The sequence below is a fragment of the Anolis carolinensis genome, unplaced genomic scaffold, assembly GCF_035594765.1.
Source record: "Anolis carolinensis isolate JA03-04 unplaced genomic scaffold, rAnoCar3.1.pri scaffold_12, whole genome shotgun sequence".
Lineage (NCBI taxonomy): Eukaryota > Metazoa > Chordata > Lepidosauria > Squamata > Dactyloidae > Anolis > Anolis carolinensis.
In genome coordinates, this window is record NW_026943823.1 from 13,875,846 (window position 1) to 13,895,894 (window position 20,049).

Sequence of the window (20,049 nt, forward strand, 5' to 3'; positions counted from 1 at the left end):
GGCCCTGCTCCCGGGTGGTCCTGCCTAGGCCTTCACGGCCTCCGGTCGCCGTTTCACTCTCCAGGCCCGGCGCATGTGGCAGACCTGGGCCCTCGCTGGCTGTTCAGGGCCTTCAGGACACGGCGGGGCGGGGTGGGGGGGCTCTTCCCGGCCTTGCGGCCACCCTGCCTCCGCCTCTGCAGGCCTCCATCTAAAAAAAATTATTTTTTTTTAAAAAAAAAACATTGGGGCCTCGCGGCCTCCCTCCTTGGGGCCGCGGTGCTTCCCAGCCTTGAGGCCACACTTCAGGCCTCTATTTCAAAAAGAAAATAAATACTTAAAACAAAATAAACCTTGCGGCCTCCCTCCGGCCTGGCGGGAGGCGGCTCTTCGGGGGGGGGGGGGGGGGGAAGGTTTGGCACCGCCTCTCTTGTGGCCGGGGCCGCCCTGAGGCCTGTGGGGCATGGAGGAGGCTGCAGTGGCTCTTCGGGGGGGGGGGGGGCGGCGGGCCCACCTTTCTGGAAGTCCCCCCCCCCGCCTTCACCTCTGCAGGCCTCAACATCCAAAAAAAAAAAAAAACCTTGGGGCCTCGCGGCCTCCCTCCAGCTGGCAGGAGGCTGAGGTGGCTCTTCGGGGGTGGGGCGGCCTCCCTCTGGCCTGTGGCGCATGGAGGAGGCTGCAGTGGCTCTTTGCTGGGGGGAGGGGGGGTTGCTCGGGCCCCGCTGTGGCCTGTCAATTCTTACCCCGTGGCCCTCCTCTTCGGCGGGCGTCACAGGCCCCGCCGCGTGGTGGTACCTCCTCTGACCACCATGGGGCCTTCCGGCCTTCCTCCCATGAGGCCCGCAGCTCGGACCAGGCTCACGGCTGGGTTTTTAAGGCCCCGTGGAGGTTTTGACGTGATGTTTTGTTGTATCAACCTGGAGGCATGGATGATGGGTTGTGTTGTCAAATTTCGAGGGGCCTTTAGCTTTGTTGTTTTGCTCGGCGCCACAATTCCATCACTCATATATATATATCTATATCTATATATATAAAAGAGTGATGGCATCAGGGCAGTGGACAAAACAACAAAACTACAGGCCCCCCAACCTCGAAATTTGACAACACAACCCATCATCCACGCCTCTAGGTTGATACAACAAAAAGAAAAGAAAAATAAAGTCCTAATTAGAGGGAGAGCAATAATTGTTTTTATCCAATTGCTGCCAGTTTAGAGGGCTAATCTCTGCCCACTTCGTTGCCTAGCAACCAAGGGACAGCCAGGTTTCAGTTAGGGGACAGGCAAATTTAGGCCTCACTTAGGCTTCTTCCACAGATTATCTAATTTGCACTGGATTATATGGCAGTGTAGACTCAAGGCCCTTCCACACAGCTATATAACCCATTTATAATCTTATATTATCTGCTTTGCACTGGATTATCTTGACTCCACACTTCCATATAATCCACTTCAGTGTGCATTTTATACAACTGTGAAAAAGGGGCCTCATATAATCCAGTTCTAAGCAGATAATATAAGATGATCAATATACAGTAGACTCTCACTTATCCAACATAAACAGGCCGGCAGGATAAGTAAATATATTGGATAATAAGAAGGGATTCAGGAAAAGCTGATTAAACATCGAATTAGGTAATCGTTATACAAATTAAGCATCAAAACATCATATTATACAACAAATTTGACAGAAAAGGTAGTTCCATGTGCAGTAATGCTATGTAGTAATTACAGTAGAGTCTCACTTATCCAACACTCGCTTATCCAACATTCTGGATTATCCAACGCATTTTTGTAGTCAATGTTTTCAATATATCATGATATATTGCTAAATTCATAAATACAGTAATTACTACATAGCATTACTGCGTATTGAACTACTTTTTCTGCCAAATTTGTTGTCTAACATGATGTTTTGGTGTTTCATTTGTAAAATCATAACCTAATTTGATATTTAATAGGCTTTTCCTTAATGCCTCCTTATTATCCAACATATTCGGTTATCCAACATTTTGCCAGCCCACTTATGTTGGATAAGTGAGACTCTACTGTACTGTATTTACAAATTTACCAGTAAAATATCACAATGAATTTGAAACACTGACTACAAAAACATTGATTATGAAAAGGCAGACTGTGTTGGATAATCCAGAACATTGTATAATCGAATGTTGGATAAGTGAGATTCTACTTTGATATGAAATAATTTCTAGGATAGAATAATGCAGAACAATATAATCTCTAAAACCAGGATAGTAATAAAGAAATAAAGAAATAAAGAAAGTAAATAAAGCAAGGAAATTGGAAATTCCACAAAGGAAACAATCAGGGCCAGCTAACACCTCCCAAGAAAGGATTCTTCCAGAAAGGAAGCTGAGAAGGCAGTGAAGCACTATGTATTACCAAAGTCATTATTATTACTATCATTACTATCCTTACTATTATTATTATTATTATTATTATTATTATTATTATTATTATTATTGTGTTGCGGTCAACCGTGAAAATGAATACGATCTGGCTCCAAGTATTCAAAAACACTAAAATCAGAATATATAAAAATTAATGTGGTATAATAAAACAGAACAATACAATCTCTAAAATCAGAACACTAAATAAAGAACAACACTCTGAAAATAGGGGAATTCCACACAGAAAACAATCAGGGCCAGCTAACACCTCCCAACAAAGGATTCCCATCATCAAAGTCTGGCCAATCCTCTGTTTTCTCAGGGCCACAGACAGTAGAAGCATATAAAATATCGCAAACAACACCACTCTGAAAACAAGGTAATTCCAGACAGGAAACAATCAGGGCCAGCTAACACCTCCCAACAAAAAAATCACTCAGGGAGGAAACAGCTAGGCTTTAAATCTGCAAGGCCATTACATCCTAATCATTTTTCCTAATTGCAGCATTCATACTTGCCTCCAACAGACAAAAAAAAAGCAATCAGAAATATTGTATATTCACAACCTTTAGGAAATAATGTCCCCTGATGGCACAGCATGTTAAAGCGCTGAGCTGCTGAACTTCTGGACCGAAAGGCCACAGGTTTGAATTGGGGGAACTGACAGAGCCCCCACTGTTAGCCCCAGCTTCTGCCAACCCAGAAGTTCAAAAACATGTAAATGTGAGTGCATCAATAGGTACTGCTCCGGTGGGAAGGTAACGCTGCTCCATGCAGTCATCCCACATGACCTTGGAGGAGTCTACAGACAACGACGGCTCTTCGGCTTAGAAATGGAGATGAGCACCAACCTCCAGAATCAGACATGACTGGACTTAACGTCAGGGGAAAACGTTTACCCTTTACCTTAACTACCACCAATTCCTCAATACTTTATTTCCCATACCACCATTCTTCGCCACAGCAACGCGTGGCCGGGCACAGCTAGTCTATATATATAAAAGAGTGATGGCATCACAGCAATTCACAAAACAACAAAAGTACACGCCCCCCAACCTCAAAATTTGACAACACAACCCATCATCCACGCCTCAAGGTTGATACAACAAAAAGAAAAGAAAAATAAAGTCCTAATTACAGGGAGAGCAATAACTTTTTTTTATCCAATTGCTGCCAGTTTAGAGGGCTAATCTCTGCCCACTTGGTTGCCTAGCAACCAAGAGACAGCCAGCTTTCAGTTAGGGGACAGGCCGATTTAGGCCTCACTTAGACTTCTTCCACAGATTATCAGATTTGCACTGGATTATATGGCAGTGTAGACTCAAGGCCCTTCCACACAGCTATATAACCCATTTATAATCTTATATTATCTGCTTTGCACTGGATTATCTTGACTCCACACTACCATATAATCCACTTCAGTGTGCATTTTATACAGCTGTGAAGAAGGAGCCTCATATAATCCAGTTCTAAGCAGATAATTTAAGATTAGAAATATACAGTAGAGTCTCACTTATCCAACGTAAACAGGCCGGCAGGATAAGTGAATATGTTGGATAATAAGAAGGGATTCAGGAAAAGCCAATTAAACATCAAATTAGGTAATCGTTATACAAATTAAGCACCAAAACATCATATTATACAACAAATTTGACAGAAAAAGTAGTTCCATGCGCAGTAATGCTATGTAGTATTTACAGTAGAGTCTCACTTATCCAACACTTGCTTATCCAACGTTCTGGATTATCCAACGCATTTTTGTAGTCAATGCTTTCAATATATCATGATATTTTGGTGCTTAAATTCGTAAATACAGTAATTACAACATAACATTACTGCCTATTGGACTACTTTTTCTGCAAGGCCATTACATCCTAATCATTTTTCCTAATTGCAGCATTCATACTTGCCTCCAACAAACAAAAAAAAAACCAATCAGAAATATTGTATATTCACAACCTTTAGGAAATAATATCCCCTGATGGCGCAGCGTGTTAAAGCGCTGAGCTGCTGAACTTCTGGACCGAAAGGCCACAGGTTTGAATTGGGGGAGCGGAGAGAGCCCCCACTGTTAGCCCCAGCTTCTGCCAACCCAGAAGTTTGAAAACATGCAAATGTGAGTGCATCAATAGGTACTGCTCCGGCGGGAAGGTAACGCCGCTCCATGTAGTCATCCCACATGACCTTGGAGGAGTCTGCGGACAACGCCGGCTCTTCGGCTTAGAAATGGAGATGAGCACCAACCTCCAGAGTCAGACACGACTGGACTTAATGTCTGGGGAAAACCTTTACCCTTGACCTTAACTACCACCAATTCCTCAATACTTTATTTCCCATACCACCATACTTCGCCACAGCAACGCGTGGCCGGGCACAGCTAGTATATATATAAAAGAGTGATGGCATCACGGCAATTCACAAAACAACAAAAGTACAGGCCCCCCAACCTCAAAATTTGACAACACAACCCATCATCCACGCCTCAAGGTTGATACAACAAAAAGAAAAGAAAAATAAAGTCCTAATTACAGGGAGAGCAATATTTTTTTTTATCCAATTGCTGCCAGTTTAGAGGGCTAATCTCTGCCCACTTGGTTGCCTAGCAACCAAGGGACAGCCAGGTTTCACTTAGGGGACAGGCCGATTTAGGCCTCACTTAGACTTCTTCCACAGATTATCTAATTTGCACTGCATTATATGGCAGTGTAGACTCCAGGCCCTTCCACACAGCTATATAACCCATTTATAATCTTATATTATCTGCTTTGCACTGGATTATCTTGACTCCACACTGCCATATAATCCACTTCAGTGTGCATTTTATACAGCTGTGAAGAAGGGGCCTCAGATAATCCAGTTCTGAGCAGATAATATAAGATTAGAAATATACAGTAGAGTCTCACTTATCCAACGTAAACAGGCCGGCAGGATAACTGAATATGTTGGATAATAAGAAGGGATTCAGGAAAAGCCAATTAAACATCAAATTAGGTAATCGTTATACAAATTAAGCACCAAAACATCATATTATACAACAAATTTGACAGAAAAAGTAGTTCCATGCGCAGTAATGCTATGTAGTATTTACAGTAGAGTCTCGCTTATCCAACGTTCTGGATTATCCAACGCATTTTTGTAGTCAATGCTTTCAATATATCGTGATATTTTGGTGTTAAATTCATAAATACAGTAATTACTATATAGCATTACTGTGTACTGAACTACTTTTTCTGACAAATTTGTTGTCTAACATGATGTTTTGGTGCTTAATTTGTAAAATCATAACTTTATTTGATGTTTAATAGGGTTATCCTTAATTCCTCATTATCCAACATATTCACTTATCCAACGTTCTGCCAGCCCATTTATGTTGGATAAGTGAGACTCTACTGTACTGTATTTACAAATTTACCACTAAAATATCACAATGAATTTAAAACACTGACTACAAAAACATTGATTATGAAAAGGCAGACTGCGTTGGATAATCCAGAACATTGTATAAGCGAATGTTGGATAAGTGAGATTCTTCTTTAATATGAAATAATTACTGGGATAGAATAATGCAGAACAATATAATCTCTAAAACCAGGACAGTAAATAAACAGGGGAATTCCACACAGGAAACAATCAGGGCCAGCTAACACCTCCCAACAAAGTATTCCCATCATCAAAGTCTGGCAAATCCTGTTTTCTCAGGGCCACAGACAGTAGAAGCACATAAAATATCGCAAACAACACCACTCTGAAAACAAGGGAATTCCAGACAGGAAACAATCAGGGCCAGCTAACACCTCCCAACAAAAAATTCACTCAGGGAGGAAACAGCCAGGCTTTAAAGCTGCAAGGCCATTACATCCTAATCATTTTTCCTAATTGCAGCATTCATACTTGCCTCCAACAAACAAAAAAAACCAATCAGAAATATTGTATATTCACAACCTTTAGGAAATAATATCCCCTGATGGCGCAGTGTGTTAAAGCGCTGAGCTGCTGAACTTCTGGACCGAAAGGCCACAGGTTTGAATTGGGGGAGCGGAGAGAGCCCCCACTGTTAGCCCCAGCTTCTGCCAACCCAGAAGTTCGAAAACATGCAAATGTGAGTGCATCAATAGGTACTGCTCTGGCGGGAAGGTAACGCCGCTCCATGTAGTCATCCCACATGACCTTGGAGGAGTCTACGGACAACACCGGCTCTTCGGCTTAGAAATGGAGATGAGCACCAACCTCCAGAGTCAGACACGACTGGACTTAATGTCTGGGGAAAACCTTTACCCTTGACCTTAACTACCACCAATTCCTCAATACTTTATTTCCCATACCACCATACTTCGCCACAGCAACGCGTGGCCGGGCACAGCTAGTATATATATATATATATATATATATATATATATATAGATATAGATATAGATATAGATATAGATATAGATAGATAGATAGATAGATAGATAGATAGATAGATAGATTATTATTATTTATTACTAAGGATATTTAACACCACTCTGAATAGGAGCATCTTCGTAGCAATATAGCGAAAGAACAAATCTACTTTCAAAATTGTCCAAACACATAACAACCCAAAGATGCATATTTGAGGGAATTCTGTTCTGCATCAAAAATACAAACCATGTTTCCATGTCCAAAATGGAAGATCATCAAGATAAGAAAGTCAGGTCTCGACTAACATATTCTAGAAGCAGTTTCTTGGACTGGAAAACTACTCTGGGGAACACAGGAGCCATGTTTGTTATCCTGTTGGTAAGCCACTAAAAAGACCTTGTTCAAGATGGCAACAGTCAGTATGGTATTCATCACAATGAATTTGGACTTTCCCCACTTTGTTGTGGTCTTAAACACACACTGTTTCAAATTTGTCCTTGCATGTCCTTCCCCAATTGCAACAAGCTCAGGAAGCGGATGGAGAGACTCATTGTATTCAACATATGGCAAGAACTGTAATAGGTTTAGAAAACGAGGAAGCCTCTAATAAGCTTACAGCCAACGGACTCGTATTTGCCTCTTTGTGGTCTGTCCAACTCTAATGCCAATTCTCTGGTAGGAAAACAGTTTTCAGGTAAAACAAACACCAGTGGGAAATGTGCATGTCTTATTGAAGGTGCCACATATATATCATATCATCATACACTACACCAGCGGTTCTCAACCTGTGGGTCCCCGGGAGTTTTGGCCTACAACTCCCAGAAATCCCAGCCAGTTTGCCTGCTGTTAGGATTTCTGGGAGTTGAAGGCCAAAACATCTGGGGACCCCCAGGTTGAGAACCACTGCACTACATAGATGGATGATCTGCGGGTTTCTCCATGTTTGGGTAGTGAACCCAATCTGGATTTCAGTCTGAACTTATCCAAGGTGCTGAACCTATTTCCTCTCCAAACAAGTTCAACAACTTTATTGACACTTTTAAAGTTTGGACTAAAATCCAGAATTGATTCACTGCAATGCATCGGTTGGAACCCAATATAACTTCTTGAAGAGTTTTTAAAGTCCTTTTGTTTCTCTCTCTCCTTCCTTGGAAGGAGAGAAAGTGGCTTTTCATAATGAACATTTTATTGCAGCTTTGATGCACTTGTTTCAGTGTTGGTTTTCAAACATGGGATTTTATGGCAGGGGGCTGTTAGTATTTTGCTCATAAAGGGCCTCAAGCACTTCAGGAGGAAGGCAATGGATCCAAGGCAGTAAATAAAACGGATATGTTACATGCTACACAAATAAGATAAAAGCTTGCAAATTGTCACTTGCTTGGGGAATGGGAATCATATGGTTAGATGAGAATGAATGGCGAAAATACCCTTGAAGGGAAGGGAGAGATGTGTCAGCCGCCCCATATCCATCCAATGGTATTTAGAGCAAAGCTGTAACCTGGGTTGCTGTGAGGTTTCCGGGCTGTATGGCCATGTTTCAGAAGCATTCTGTCCTGACATTTCACATACATTCATGGCAGGCATCCTCAGAGATTGTGATTTCTATTGTAAACTAGGCAAGTGGTTAATATATCTGTGGAATGTCCAGGGTGGGAGAAAGAACTCTTATCTGTTGGAGGCAAGTGTGAATGTTGCAACTGACCACCTTGATTAGCATCGAATGGCCTTGCAGCTTCAAAGCCTGGCTGCTTCCTGCCTGGGGAATCCAATATTTAAAAAACTCTAAAATCAATACAGTAAATAAAGAGCAAAAATCAGAAACAGGGGAATTCCAGACAGTTAACACCTCCCAACAAAGGATTCCCCCAGGCAGGAAGCAGCCAGGCTTTGAAGCTGTGAGGCCATTCAATAGATTAGGGATCACCTGTTTTTCCCTGTAATAGGCAGTAAAAGCACCTCAAGTTTCAGAGAGCTTCTGTTCAACCATTCCAAAGCTCCCTGCTTGGGGGTGATGGCACGATCATCAGCATAGATGAAACTCTCTGTGCCTTCTGGCAATGGCTGGTCGTTTGTGTAGATCAGTGATTCCCAAAGTGGGTGCTACCACCCCCTGGTGGGCGCTGGATCGATCCAGGGGGTCGGTGATGGCACCTATTAGAACACGGGGGTGGGGCCAGAGGAGGGGCGGGGCCTCTTCCCAAGTGCCGGAAACAGGGCTGAGCACCTGAGGCGCCTGTTAGGACACACAGAGGGCGGAGCTAGAGGAGTGGGCGTGGCTTCTTCCCAAGAGCCCGAGACAGGGCTGAGAATCTATACCTCTCCTGAGGCTCTTGTTGGGACATAGAGGGTGGAGCTAAGGAAGAAGGTGTGGCCTCCTTCCAAGAGCCCAAGACAGGGCTGGGCCTCTATACCTCTCCTAAGAGGCCTTTTAGGACAAAATGGCGGGGCTAGGGGAGGGGGCAGGGCCTCTTCCCAAGAGCGCGAGACAGGGCTGAGCCTCTGTATGCCTCCCCTGAGGCGCTTGTTAGAACACGGAGACGGGGTAGAGAGGTTCAGCCCCATCAGGCACTTGGGAAGAGGCCCCGCCCCCTCCTCTAGCCCCGCCCCCTGTGTCCTGGCAGGCACCGCAGGACAGGGATAGAAGCTCAGCCCTGCCTCAGAGCTCGTAACTCCGCCCATCCCAGTCCTGGCCGCCCATTTGTGGCCCCACCCACCTCCCCTCCCAGCCCTGCATCTTGGACTAGGGGAGAGGCTCAGCCCCGCCCTCTAGAGCAAGAGCCACGCCCACCCCTCTAAGCCACGCCCCCTTTCCAGGGGGGGCGCTGAGTCATATTTTTTCTGGAAAGGGGGTGGCAGGCCAAATAAGTTTGGGAACCACTGGTGTAGATGTTAAACACGCTCCCCTGAGGTAGGCAGTTCTTCTGTTTTCACCATCTGCTTCTCTGACCCTGGAACACAACAAAAAGCTCCTGTTTTGTAGCAGATTTCCTATGCAGCAGGTGAGCTGGTTCTCCCTTGTGATATTATAAATGTTTCTCAGGAGAAAGCGATCACAGTCTTGTCTGGGGAAGCCACAATTTTGCAACATCTGCCAAAGGGTGCTGGTGTCTCACTAAACTACAACTCCTCAAACTCCATAACATTGAGCCATGGCAATTAAAGCAGAGTCACACTGCACTAATTCTGCAGTGTAGATGCACCTAACATGAAAAATGAAACACTCCCAAGGCAAACAGTCTTGGGTTTCGCGAATGACAACCGATGAGACATTAACACCTTGCAGACAAAGAGAAAAGGAAGCTGGGCTGAGGCCATTTTGAAATCCAGCCCTGAAAACTCATTCCGGTGCGTGCTCTCCGGAGGGCAACAACCAATTTTCCTGACTGTCAGCTGCGTTCTCTCGGCTCATCTATTATGTGCCACACTTGGGCTGTATTTCCACTGTCTGGGCTTCACCACCACTTTATGAGGATTTACAATCTGCGTGGGAATTATGCTTCTTTAGAAAATCGGCTGGTTTTCTGCTATATTTCGCTTTTGTCTCTGGCCCCTGAATTGTAAACGTGGAGCGAGGCTCTGAAAAGCCATAAATTTGTTGGGAGTCATAATATTTCATCTCTCCAAAAGACATCCCCCCTTCCTTCTTTTGTTTGCACAGTTCAGCTGGTCCCTGCAGGGATGACTGATATCATAGCAAATAATATAATATCAACACAGCAGGGAAGGCATCCCTTTGCGGGGAGGAAGGAAGATCCTTTCTGACATACACATAAAGCAAGGAGCGGAAAATACCCCTCCATGGAAAAGCTTGCTGTTATTTCTGACTTATGGCCAGACACCAAGATGACCCAATTTTGGTATTTTCATGGCAATTTTTTTCCCAGTCCTTTCTTTTGAGGCTGAGAGAGCGTGACTTTTACAAAGTCACCCAAAATGGGTTTCCATGGCCAAGTGGGGATTCGAACCCCTTATTTCTTGGTCCAACACTCAGACTTTAACTATACATATTTAATGTGTTGTCAAAAGGCTTTCATGGCCAGAATCACTGGGTTGCTGTGAGTTTTCCGGGCTGTATGGCCATGTTCCAGAAGCATTCTCTCCTGACGTTCCACTCACATCTATAGCACACATCCTCAAAGGTTGTGAGGTTTGCTGGAAACTAGGCAAGTGGGGTTTATATTTCTGTGGAATAATGTCCAGTGTGGGAGAAAGAACTCTTGTCTGTTTGAGGCAAGTGTGAATGTTGCAATTGGCCACCTTGGTTAGCATTGAATGGCCTTGCAGCTTCAAAGCCTGGCTGCTTCTTGCCTAGGGGTATCCTTTGTTGGGCAGTGTTAGCCGGCCCTGATTGTTTCCTGTCTGGAATTCCTCTGGTATTTGAGTGTTGACCACTTGCCTAGTCTGCAACAGACCTCACAACCTCTGAGGATGCCTGCCATAGATGTGGGAGAAACATCAGGCGAGAATGTTTCTGGAACATAGCCATACAGACTGGAAAACTCACAGCAACCCTATACATAGATGCCTTTCAATAGACTTTTGAAGCACAAACCATATGGCACAGTTTTGAGAGTGAGCTACACATTCCTCCAGGAAGAGGAGATTTAAAACTGCCAACCATACAAAACCAAGCCATTCTGGGTCTTGATCAAGACAGAAAAAGCATGATTTAAATAAATATCATAATAATCATTATCAACGTCCTGGCAACCCAGGATGCAAACGTAATAAACCTTTGTGCATGTTTTCTTCCTAGTCTTCTCCTTGCTTTCCTGGTGCAGGAACCTGGCCTCAAAGCATGAGCAAGAAAGTTACCAAAATGAATTGCACTGCAGTATCGTAGCCACTGAATCGGGTATAAATATGTGCAATACATTATAAATTGCAGCCCATTAATGTCTCTTTTCAATTCTAGTTGGCCTTTGGCAACCAATAAGAAGCATGATGTGGTTCGTAGAACTTTTAGAAATAGTTAAATTGAATATTTGCATTGCTGGAGAGGAAACAGATAGAATTGTCAGATTTAAAACTGGAGAGGGCTCCTGGACTTCAATAGTTGTGTGGAAGAGGGGATTTCAGAAGATATTCCTTGTTATGCAAAACAAGTAATGAAACTCCTCATGTATACATATGCACACACACACATATATATTAGTTTGGATATCCGGCATTGCTCGGGTTATTTGAAAAAGTCAGTTTTAAATTGTACAAAATGCATAACGTTGTGGGTGAACTAAAATTGACATCATTCCAGGTTAACCTCGAGAAACTCCATCAGTACTTAAAGTTTGTTATGTTGGGCCAGTTTGCTCTAGATGCATCATCGGTGGGTTCAATGTGCTCTCTGGCTGTAGGGTGAACTACAACTCCCACTATGGTGAGTCAGTCCCCTCAAACCCCAAGTGTGGCCCAGGTCCATGTCCATCATTAGTAGAGGCCACAGTTTCTCTGGTTGTGGGTGAACTAGAACACCCAGAAAGGAAGGTCAGTTCCCCCCAAACCCCTCCAGTAATCAAATTTCAACATATCAGGTCTGTGTGCCAAGTTTGGTCCAGATCCATCGGAATTTGGGTTCACAGTGCTCTCTTGATGTAAGTGAACTACAACTCCCCCAAATCAAGACGAATTTCCCCTAAAGACCTACAGTGTTTTCTGCTGGTCATGGGGGCTCTGTGTACCAAGTCTGGTCCAATTCCATCTTTGGTGGAGTTTGGAGTGCTCACTGGTTGCAGGTGAACCATACATCCCAGTACCTACAACTCCTATAAATCATGGTAATTCTCCCCAAAGCTCTTTAGTATGTTCAGCTGCTGATCAATTCCTGTTTGCTGTGTGCCATGGAGAAGAGGGTTGGGCTCTGAGATCTGGGCCCCCTATGCCTAGCTCTGTCCCTGCCTCCAAACCTCTTAACAAGAGATCAACATCTGCCACTTGCCTCACTCTGGGCTGACTCTATGTCTGAGATCTGGCATTCCAACTCATATCTTGACTTCCACCCCCAAATTTAGAAAATAACGAAAAAGGGGGATAATCATGTCTCAGAGGGTATGTTTTTTCTATTAATTGCTATCTACCCATCCTCCAAAAATGTTTTCAAAAGCAGAAGTTATTTCTTCGTCATTTTTGGTTTGGGGACCCATTTTGATGTTTCTAGACCAAAAGGGTCTAGAAGAACCAAAATGGGACAAGTATTATCCCCATACCTTCTATAGCCATTGTATCCAATCTTTGGTCCTCCAGGTGTTTTGGACTATAGCTTCCATAATTCCTTACCATTGGACAAGCAGGCCAGGGCTTCTGGGAGTTGTAGTCCTAAACACCTGGAGGACCAAGGGTTGGACACTACTGCCTTACCACTTCTGTATAAAAATTTGAAAGCTTCATCATCAATGCATTTGCTTTTGAGGATGACTCTGACAGATGGGATAACCATTCTTGTTTTTGCAAAGCCCATCTAGAGATGCTGTTGATGCGCTCTGACAGATGCATCTCTGTGTGTTCTTCCTCCACTGTAATATTGTTGCCCAATACACACTCTATTTCAATGCTTTTGTTCCACTAACTACGTTGGCACCATTTCCTCTCTACTTTGTCCTTCTCGCCCTTGGTCTTCACTTGCCCCTCTTTGTTCTGAGTCTGCTTGGCTGAGCAGTTTTGCTGACAGTCGTCTGAGATGACTTCGCGTCAGACTCAGCTGCCTGATACCTTCAGCACAATAACCGGCATCGCTGGAACTCAGTAAATGAAATGGAAGTGAGGGCAAATGAGGCCAACCAAGTACAACGGAGGTTACAAAGAATAGGAAAGAAGCTGGGCTGAGAAGCAATAGCCATGGAGACAGGAATGCATTGAAACATGAACATAACTGCACAGCGACAACTGTATTTTCTGGATCCCTCTCTCCCACACAATAGCAGACCATGGAAAAGTTCAATTTTTTGGATTACAGCTCTCCGAATCTCTCAGGCAACATGGGAAGGCCCCAGGTATCTCATGAATCTTGACGTAAGCAATGACATCTAGAAACTAGTGGTCAGTGTTGGCTTTGGCAAGAGATGGAGTTTAAGACCATTTTGTAAATCCCCCAGACAGCCCAAAAGGCTAGTAGGAAAGGTTTGTGGTTTTGTGGACATGTTTAGAATTATTCTACAGCATCACCGATATAACACAGGAGCAATACCAGCGTTGTCCAGAGGGGAAGCAACTGAGGAAATCCACCATTCAATTCTTTCCAGCAAAATGAGGCACTTCCTAACTCATTTTTTAGGGTCTAAATTTCAGTAAAACCCCCAAAATTGCAGAACCCATATCCGAAGCCTTATTTACCCATGGGGGATTCTGGGAGCTGGAGTCTAAAAAAGCAACATCTTAGAGCTCTTGTCCCATCATGTGTCACAGCCCTACTCTTACACTGGCCCTTGTGTATGTTCCCCAAAGTCATATTTGACCTAGATCACAAAATAATATGAAAAATCCTGGGTAATGTGTTAACTACAGGTCTCCATTCCTAGTTAGCCCCAAAGCTTTTCTCCTGTGGATGATAGCTGTGTTTGTGCTTATTCAATTGTGCACATTTTTGGTATTGGATTGTGTACACTGCATTTGGAGTCCCTGGTGGTACAATGGGTTAAACTGCTGAGCTGCTGAACTTGGTAATGGAAAAGTCGGCGGTTTGAATCATGGGCGTGGGGTGAGCTCCGACTATTAGCCCCAGCTTCTGTCAACCTAGCAGTTTGAAAACATGCAAATGTGAGTAGGTCAATAGGTACCGCTCTGGCGGGAAGGTAACAGTACTCCATGCAGTCATGCCAATGGCCACATGACCTTGGAGATGCCTACAGACAATGCCGGCTCTTTGGATTAGAAATGGAGATGAGCACCAACCCCAAGAGTTGGACACGACTAGGCTTAATCTCAGAGGAAAGCCTTTACCTTTACCTTACATTGAATTTACCAAACCCATGCCATAAGCCTTGCAAATATGGAAATGCTCAAGACAAAGTGCATTGCAATGACAACACAATACTTTGCCCAAGGCCATTGCATCCACTGAAATTCCTCTCCATTCCTAATATTTCCAGACTTCCAAAGGAAGGAGAGGTCAAGCACAGTAGGAACCATCACAGTGAAATCTGAGAAGGAACTTCTTTGTGCATCCACTGACAGCACACACATAACACTCAAACAAAGAATGAAACTGTCCAGCAGTGACAAGAGCCATCTACTGCAAAGGACAAGCTTTTCATATATTATGCACAACAATTTCAGACCCTGCGGGGGAAAGGGTAACAAAGCAGGCCTGGTTCAGAATTGACACCATGATGTCATTCTTGGAAATCGTAGCTCCGGGGAGAATATGTCCAGGGAATGACATCATTCAAGATGGCAGCCCCATTGGCTCCAGGGAAAGATCTCCAGTTTCTAAGAGTCTGGAGGAAACCTGGCTCTTGCCTGAGAATATATGCCATTTGACATATTTCATCTGTAGGAACAGAGATGGCCAGCAACTTGCAGGAGCTGCAAAAAGTGAGTAACTGCAGATCCGTCATTGTCATAAAGCGGTTCAGCCCTTTTTTGTGAAGATGTTCATTCACATATTGTTTTGGTGTGTATGTGTACACCATGAATTGATCCCTAGTGTGGAATACACCTCTCATGAACAATGGAAAGCATCCTCCATCTCCAAAAGGATAGCAGCATTCTCAATCACAAAGGAAGCCTTCTCGCAGGCAAATATGGCACCAATCTCGGACTCCAGAGCCACAGAAAAGTAAATGCACAATGGTACCACACTGGCACTCCATCCACTGGCAATGTTGCACTGGTTCTCTGTTCCAACCAGGGAAAATGACTATGTCCTACACTAGTTCCTCTGCTCATTCACACCCGCTTCTTGCCTCTGTAATGCTCTCTCGCATGACAGACACTCCTTCCCTTGGGGGCAAACCCAATGCCATCCCTTCGGAGCTGCCAGAGACACACCTTACAGACACACTGAACACACTCGCCCCAGACAAAGGGACACACCCTGCAGACACACCGGTGAATGTTTCACACCATGTGTGTCAGTCTTTAAAAACAATTCTTAGAGAGCCACAGGTATCAGGAGCATCTCTGTTTGGAAAAGAATTTGCCTTTGTTGTTGCAGTAAAGGTTATTGGGCTTTTTAAACACTGAAAGAGGAAAAACAGCATTATTCGGTACAGGATTTCATCAAGTGGATGTTTCCTTTTCTTCCCTCTTCCCTCACCTCAATAATCTTGGGAGCTTTTAAAGAAATCTGCATCTGCTTTCATGTGCCCTCGGCAAGAGCCGGTGACTGTGCAATACTGTGCAAACTGAGTCACCCTTTTGCGAAGCGGCAATTCATGCCAATATTGTGCTGCTACATAACAGAAGACGCATACGGTGCACATTGCTTGCACTCCATAGACACAGCTGCACCCCGACACACCCAGAGTGCAGTAAGCTTTTTGAAAAAGCTAGAGCTCTCCAACACATGGATGCGCGTTCACGCTCGTTCTTACCGAAGCCCCGGACACACCCCCTTCTATACAAAGCACAGGCAAGGCATCACAAATGATATTGCAGACAGGCTCTCAGAGGGATGCAAAAAAAAAAAAACCCAGCCTTTGTACCTCCATCGGTTCAATGCACAAATGTATTGAAGGACAGGCATTGCCGATAACCATGCTTCTGAATAGTATACAGAGCGGAAAACTGGCATCTTATCTATTATATATGCATAGCTAGAATCTCAAAGACAGTAGACCTAAATGGGGGTTTGCCCCAGGGTAAGAAAGCTTGTATATAAATCATTCTTAATGCAGTCACAAGGCATGTCCCTATGGGTCGACTAAGCAGACAGTCCCCCATCCGCCGGCAGGTCCGTTTCTACAAAGAGGCAGAATAAATTGACCACCCGGCATGCGCAGTCCGGATATATGACAACACACTCCCACACCCAGGCGCTTCATTTCAAACACACTCACCCATGCAGATAGAAACCTGGAGGTGAACACACCCACCACCTGCACAGCATTTGTGTCTTTTTACAATGCTGGATAGTCACCCTGGTTGCCAGTAAAGCATTTCAGGCACACACCCTCGGCACAGCCTTTAAGAGACCTTAAAGATCAACCTTCCCACAATTTGGTGTATATACTGCGGTGATCTTATTTCCTTTCTGCCTTTATAGCAACACATGATTTATTTCCAGGAAATCCCACGTTCGGTCTCTGATATTTCCACAATATCAGTGTCGAATTTAGATCTAAACAAATCTAAATCTTCCTCTGTGGTCCATTGTCCATACTCACAACATTCCTTGTCTAGATGGATAAAAGTACCCAACTCAAATTTATGAATGAATTTGAATGCTTTGCAGGTAGGGTATCAATGGATATAGTAGACCCTCCACTGACATTCACGCACCCCTAACCTGAGGCATGCTCAGCTCATCATGCATGAAGCACCAAGGCTTGCAGTGTTCTCCACCCTCCATGCACCAGCAAATAGCCATCGCTTGCAGCTCATTACCTTCCTCCAGCTCGTCCATGCTCCCAATCTTCCTGTTGCCATCGATGGAGTAAATGTAGCGCACTCCCTGAGGCAGGTTAATGTTATCGGACAGGGACCGGGTCAGGTCAGCCAGCAAGGCATCGAAGCTCCGGAAACGGTCTCCGGAGACGGCGTACACAATGCCCTTGAAGTAGCGGTCCCCGTTGCGATAGAAGCGCACCTTCTTGGCTTTCTTCTCATTGCTCAGAGCTTGTAAGGTCCGGGTGCGGTAGAAGCTGCAGTGGGCGCTGTGAGTGGGGCTCGGCAGGCCGTTCATCCGGGAGCCTCGCATGTTTCTGGACGCCTTGTCTCTTTCGTCAAAGTGTCCAAAATCAAGTTCCATAGCTCGGTGAGCCCTGAAGATGTGAAGCTGGGAGGCGGAGGAGGAAAGGGTGCAAAGGAAACAAAACACAGTGAGCCAACTTAAGAGCTTGAAAGAGGGAGACACTGTTATAGCAGATCTTCAGCCTGAACTCTGTGGTTTCCAATGAAATGAAGCCTTGCTCAATGTCTTACTTTCCTTGGATTGATGCCACAGAGGGCTTCCTCTTCCTGCATGTATTTTTTGGAGTAAGGCACAGGGAATGGGAGGGTCCTATCTCAACAACACAATTGACTGAATGATACACAACCTGGAACCAAAGGATTCCTATCTCTGGCTCAACCCTGGCTTTCTAATAATAGGAGAGTGTGATGGAGAGGTCTGTGGGCGTCGCTTCAGGAAGCATGCCAGCTACAAACAGTTTGAACTGAATGAACAGAAGAAGTTCCCCACAGTTTAGATGCAAAACTTCACTTCAATGGTAGATGGATAGAACTTACAATGTGAGAGTAATTCCACCTCCCAAAGACTTGAGAACCTGTGCTAGGGTTTCAAACCTATCCAGATGCCGATGGAGTGACAGCCTGAGCCAGAAGGGCCTTTCAAATGGGGAATCAAACTGAAATGGCTGATGGCTGGACAGACATACGGCAACAATGCCGTATCCTTTGTGAGTGTATGAAGGACAGGAGAGCAGTCGTATCTCACTTACTCCCATCTCCAGTCACCTCCTATGAAAACCCAAGCCCATTTCAGAGTATACCCTTGATATCCAAGACATTCAGACAAAAAGTATGAAGACAGGGGACTGTATTCAAGAGCGGTGGGTGAGTTGATACCAAATTATTACGTTTCTGCTCCCCAGGTGTCATTCAATTGGGGAATAGAGTTGTTTCTCCCTCCGCCCTTCCTTTTCCTATTAATGAAGTGGGTTTTAATTGCTGAAGGTGCCTGACAGACGCAGTCTCATCACGCCACCGCAAGAGCACCTTTCATTGTTCAGCGCTCTGAGTGCATGCTTTAGTGGAATTGGGAAAGCGCCTCTGTTCAGTTGTGAGGAAGAGGGGAGTGACAGGGAACATCTCAGGCGTAAGCTGGAGATGCAAAGGATCCCATCCACTTCAAAGGCAAAAAGGGCAGCTTTGGGATCCTACGAAACCCATGAGCGGGATCACTCTTGGCTGTCCAAGGCTATTAGCATGCAACTCACATCTGCTCATAGCAGCTTCGCACAGCTGAAATGGGATTAGAAACCTCAAGGCTGGGTGATCAGGTACAAATCCTGAGAAAAGCTGTTGCTTGCCTTCTGCCAGAGACTCTGCCTTCCTTTTCGAGGAGTCACGGTGACCTGTCTCTGACCTTCACTCCTGTCATGCAGGGAAGGGAGCTTCCCATTGCTTTTCCTTCACCCGAGTTGCCAAAAGAAGCACATCCCCACCCAAACCCCGCTCTCTGAACAGCACACTGGAAACAATGGGTGCTCAATGCAACTTTGAAAAACCAGAGCTTTGGATGGGGCGTGGACCTCATCAGTTTCAGCCTGAACCTCTCTTTCCTTCCCTGCCTTTGGCATCCCAGCTCTGCTGCTTTCTCTGCCTGGAAAGGCTTCCCAGCAATACTTACCGGTTTTCAGCTCTTGCAGGGTGGAGATGCTGAGAGAGAGAAAGCCAGCCACACTCTGCCTTTGTTGTCTGAGCTCCAAGCAAGAAATTCCTGCCAGATTTGCCGGGACTCCTCCTAGGTCCTAGTGCCTTGTGTGTGAGCACACACACCGGCACACACACCCCAGGGCCCCTTCTGCAAAGGGTGATCTGCCCTCACCGAGCTTCGCCCTCAGGACGGATTGCCATTGGAAGGCACCTCCACTCTGGAGTTTCAAGAAGAGAAGCGCCTCTTTGAATTGGAGCTCCTCAAATGGCCGCAGAGGGGTGAATAATCTCCAGTTCTGGGGGCATTGTTCACTCTTTTATTCCCAAGGAAAACAGCCAAATTTCCCAATAGTAGTATCATCCGTCATGATCCTCCAGACCTGGCTAGAAAGAGCTGGTGACTGCTTGGTGCCACTGCATGGTCAGTCTGTGAAGGTGTGGCAAGCGGAGAAGGTTCGATTCTTGACTCCGGCCCAAATCACATTTGTCTTGCAGACAAAGCAAAGAAAAGAAGAGGGTGAGCGTGTTGTGATGTTGGCCCTCTCTGGTTCTGTTCACACAACAAACTGGACTGTCAGCCCCAACATAAGGAGATGAGACAGTTTGCTGGCTTTCGCCAAGGACCCCAAGTTTATGGCTCTGCAGAAGCATGACATCACCAGCCAACGCCAATCCCCAGCGAGAGCAATGGGTTGGGCTCCTTGCCAACAGCAGCACCAGCCTTCAGCGCAGCAGCAGCTGCCAGTT

The 20,049-nt window shown here is 45.0% G+C and overlaps 1 protein-coding gene across 2 annotated transcripts in view; it reads right to left on the reverse strand.

The window, feature by feature from the left end:
- dcx (doublecortin) overlaps positions 1-19,807 on the reverse strand; it is an 84,809-nt gene extending 65,002 nt beyond the window's left edge. The window contains exons 1-2 of one of the 2 annotated variants that reach the window (XM_062963869.1): positions 19,277-19,807; positions 17,311-17,701 (exon numbers count right to left, since the gene is read on the reverse strand). In XM_062963869.1, coding sequence (XP_062819939.1) covers positions 17,311-17,674 — 364 coding nt within the window. In that variant the 5' untranslated portion in view covers positions 17,675-17,701; positions 19,277-19,807. The remainder of the gene's footprint in view (positions 1-17,310; positions 17,702-19,276) is intronic. The other variant, XM_062963870.1, reaches the window with a different exon arrangement.
- Positions 19,808-20,049: the final 242 nt, after the last annotated feature.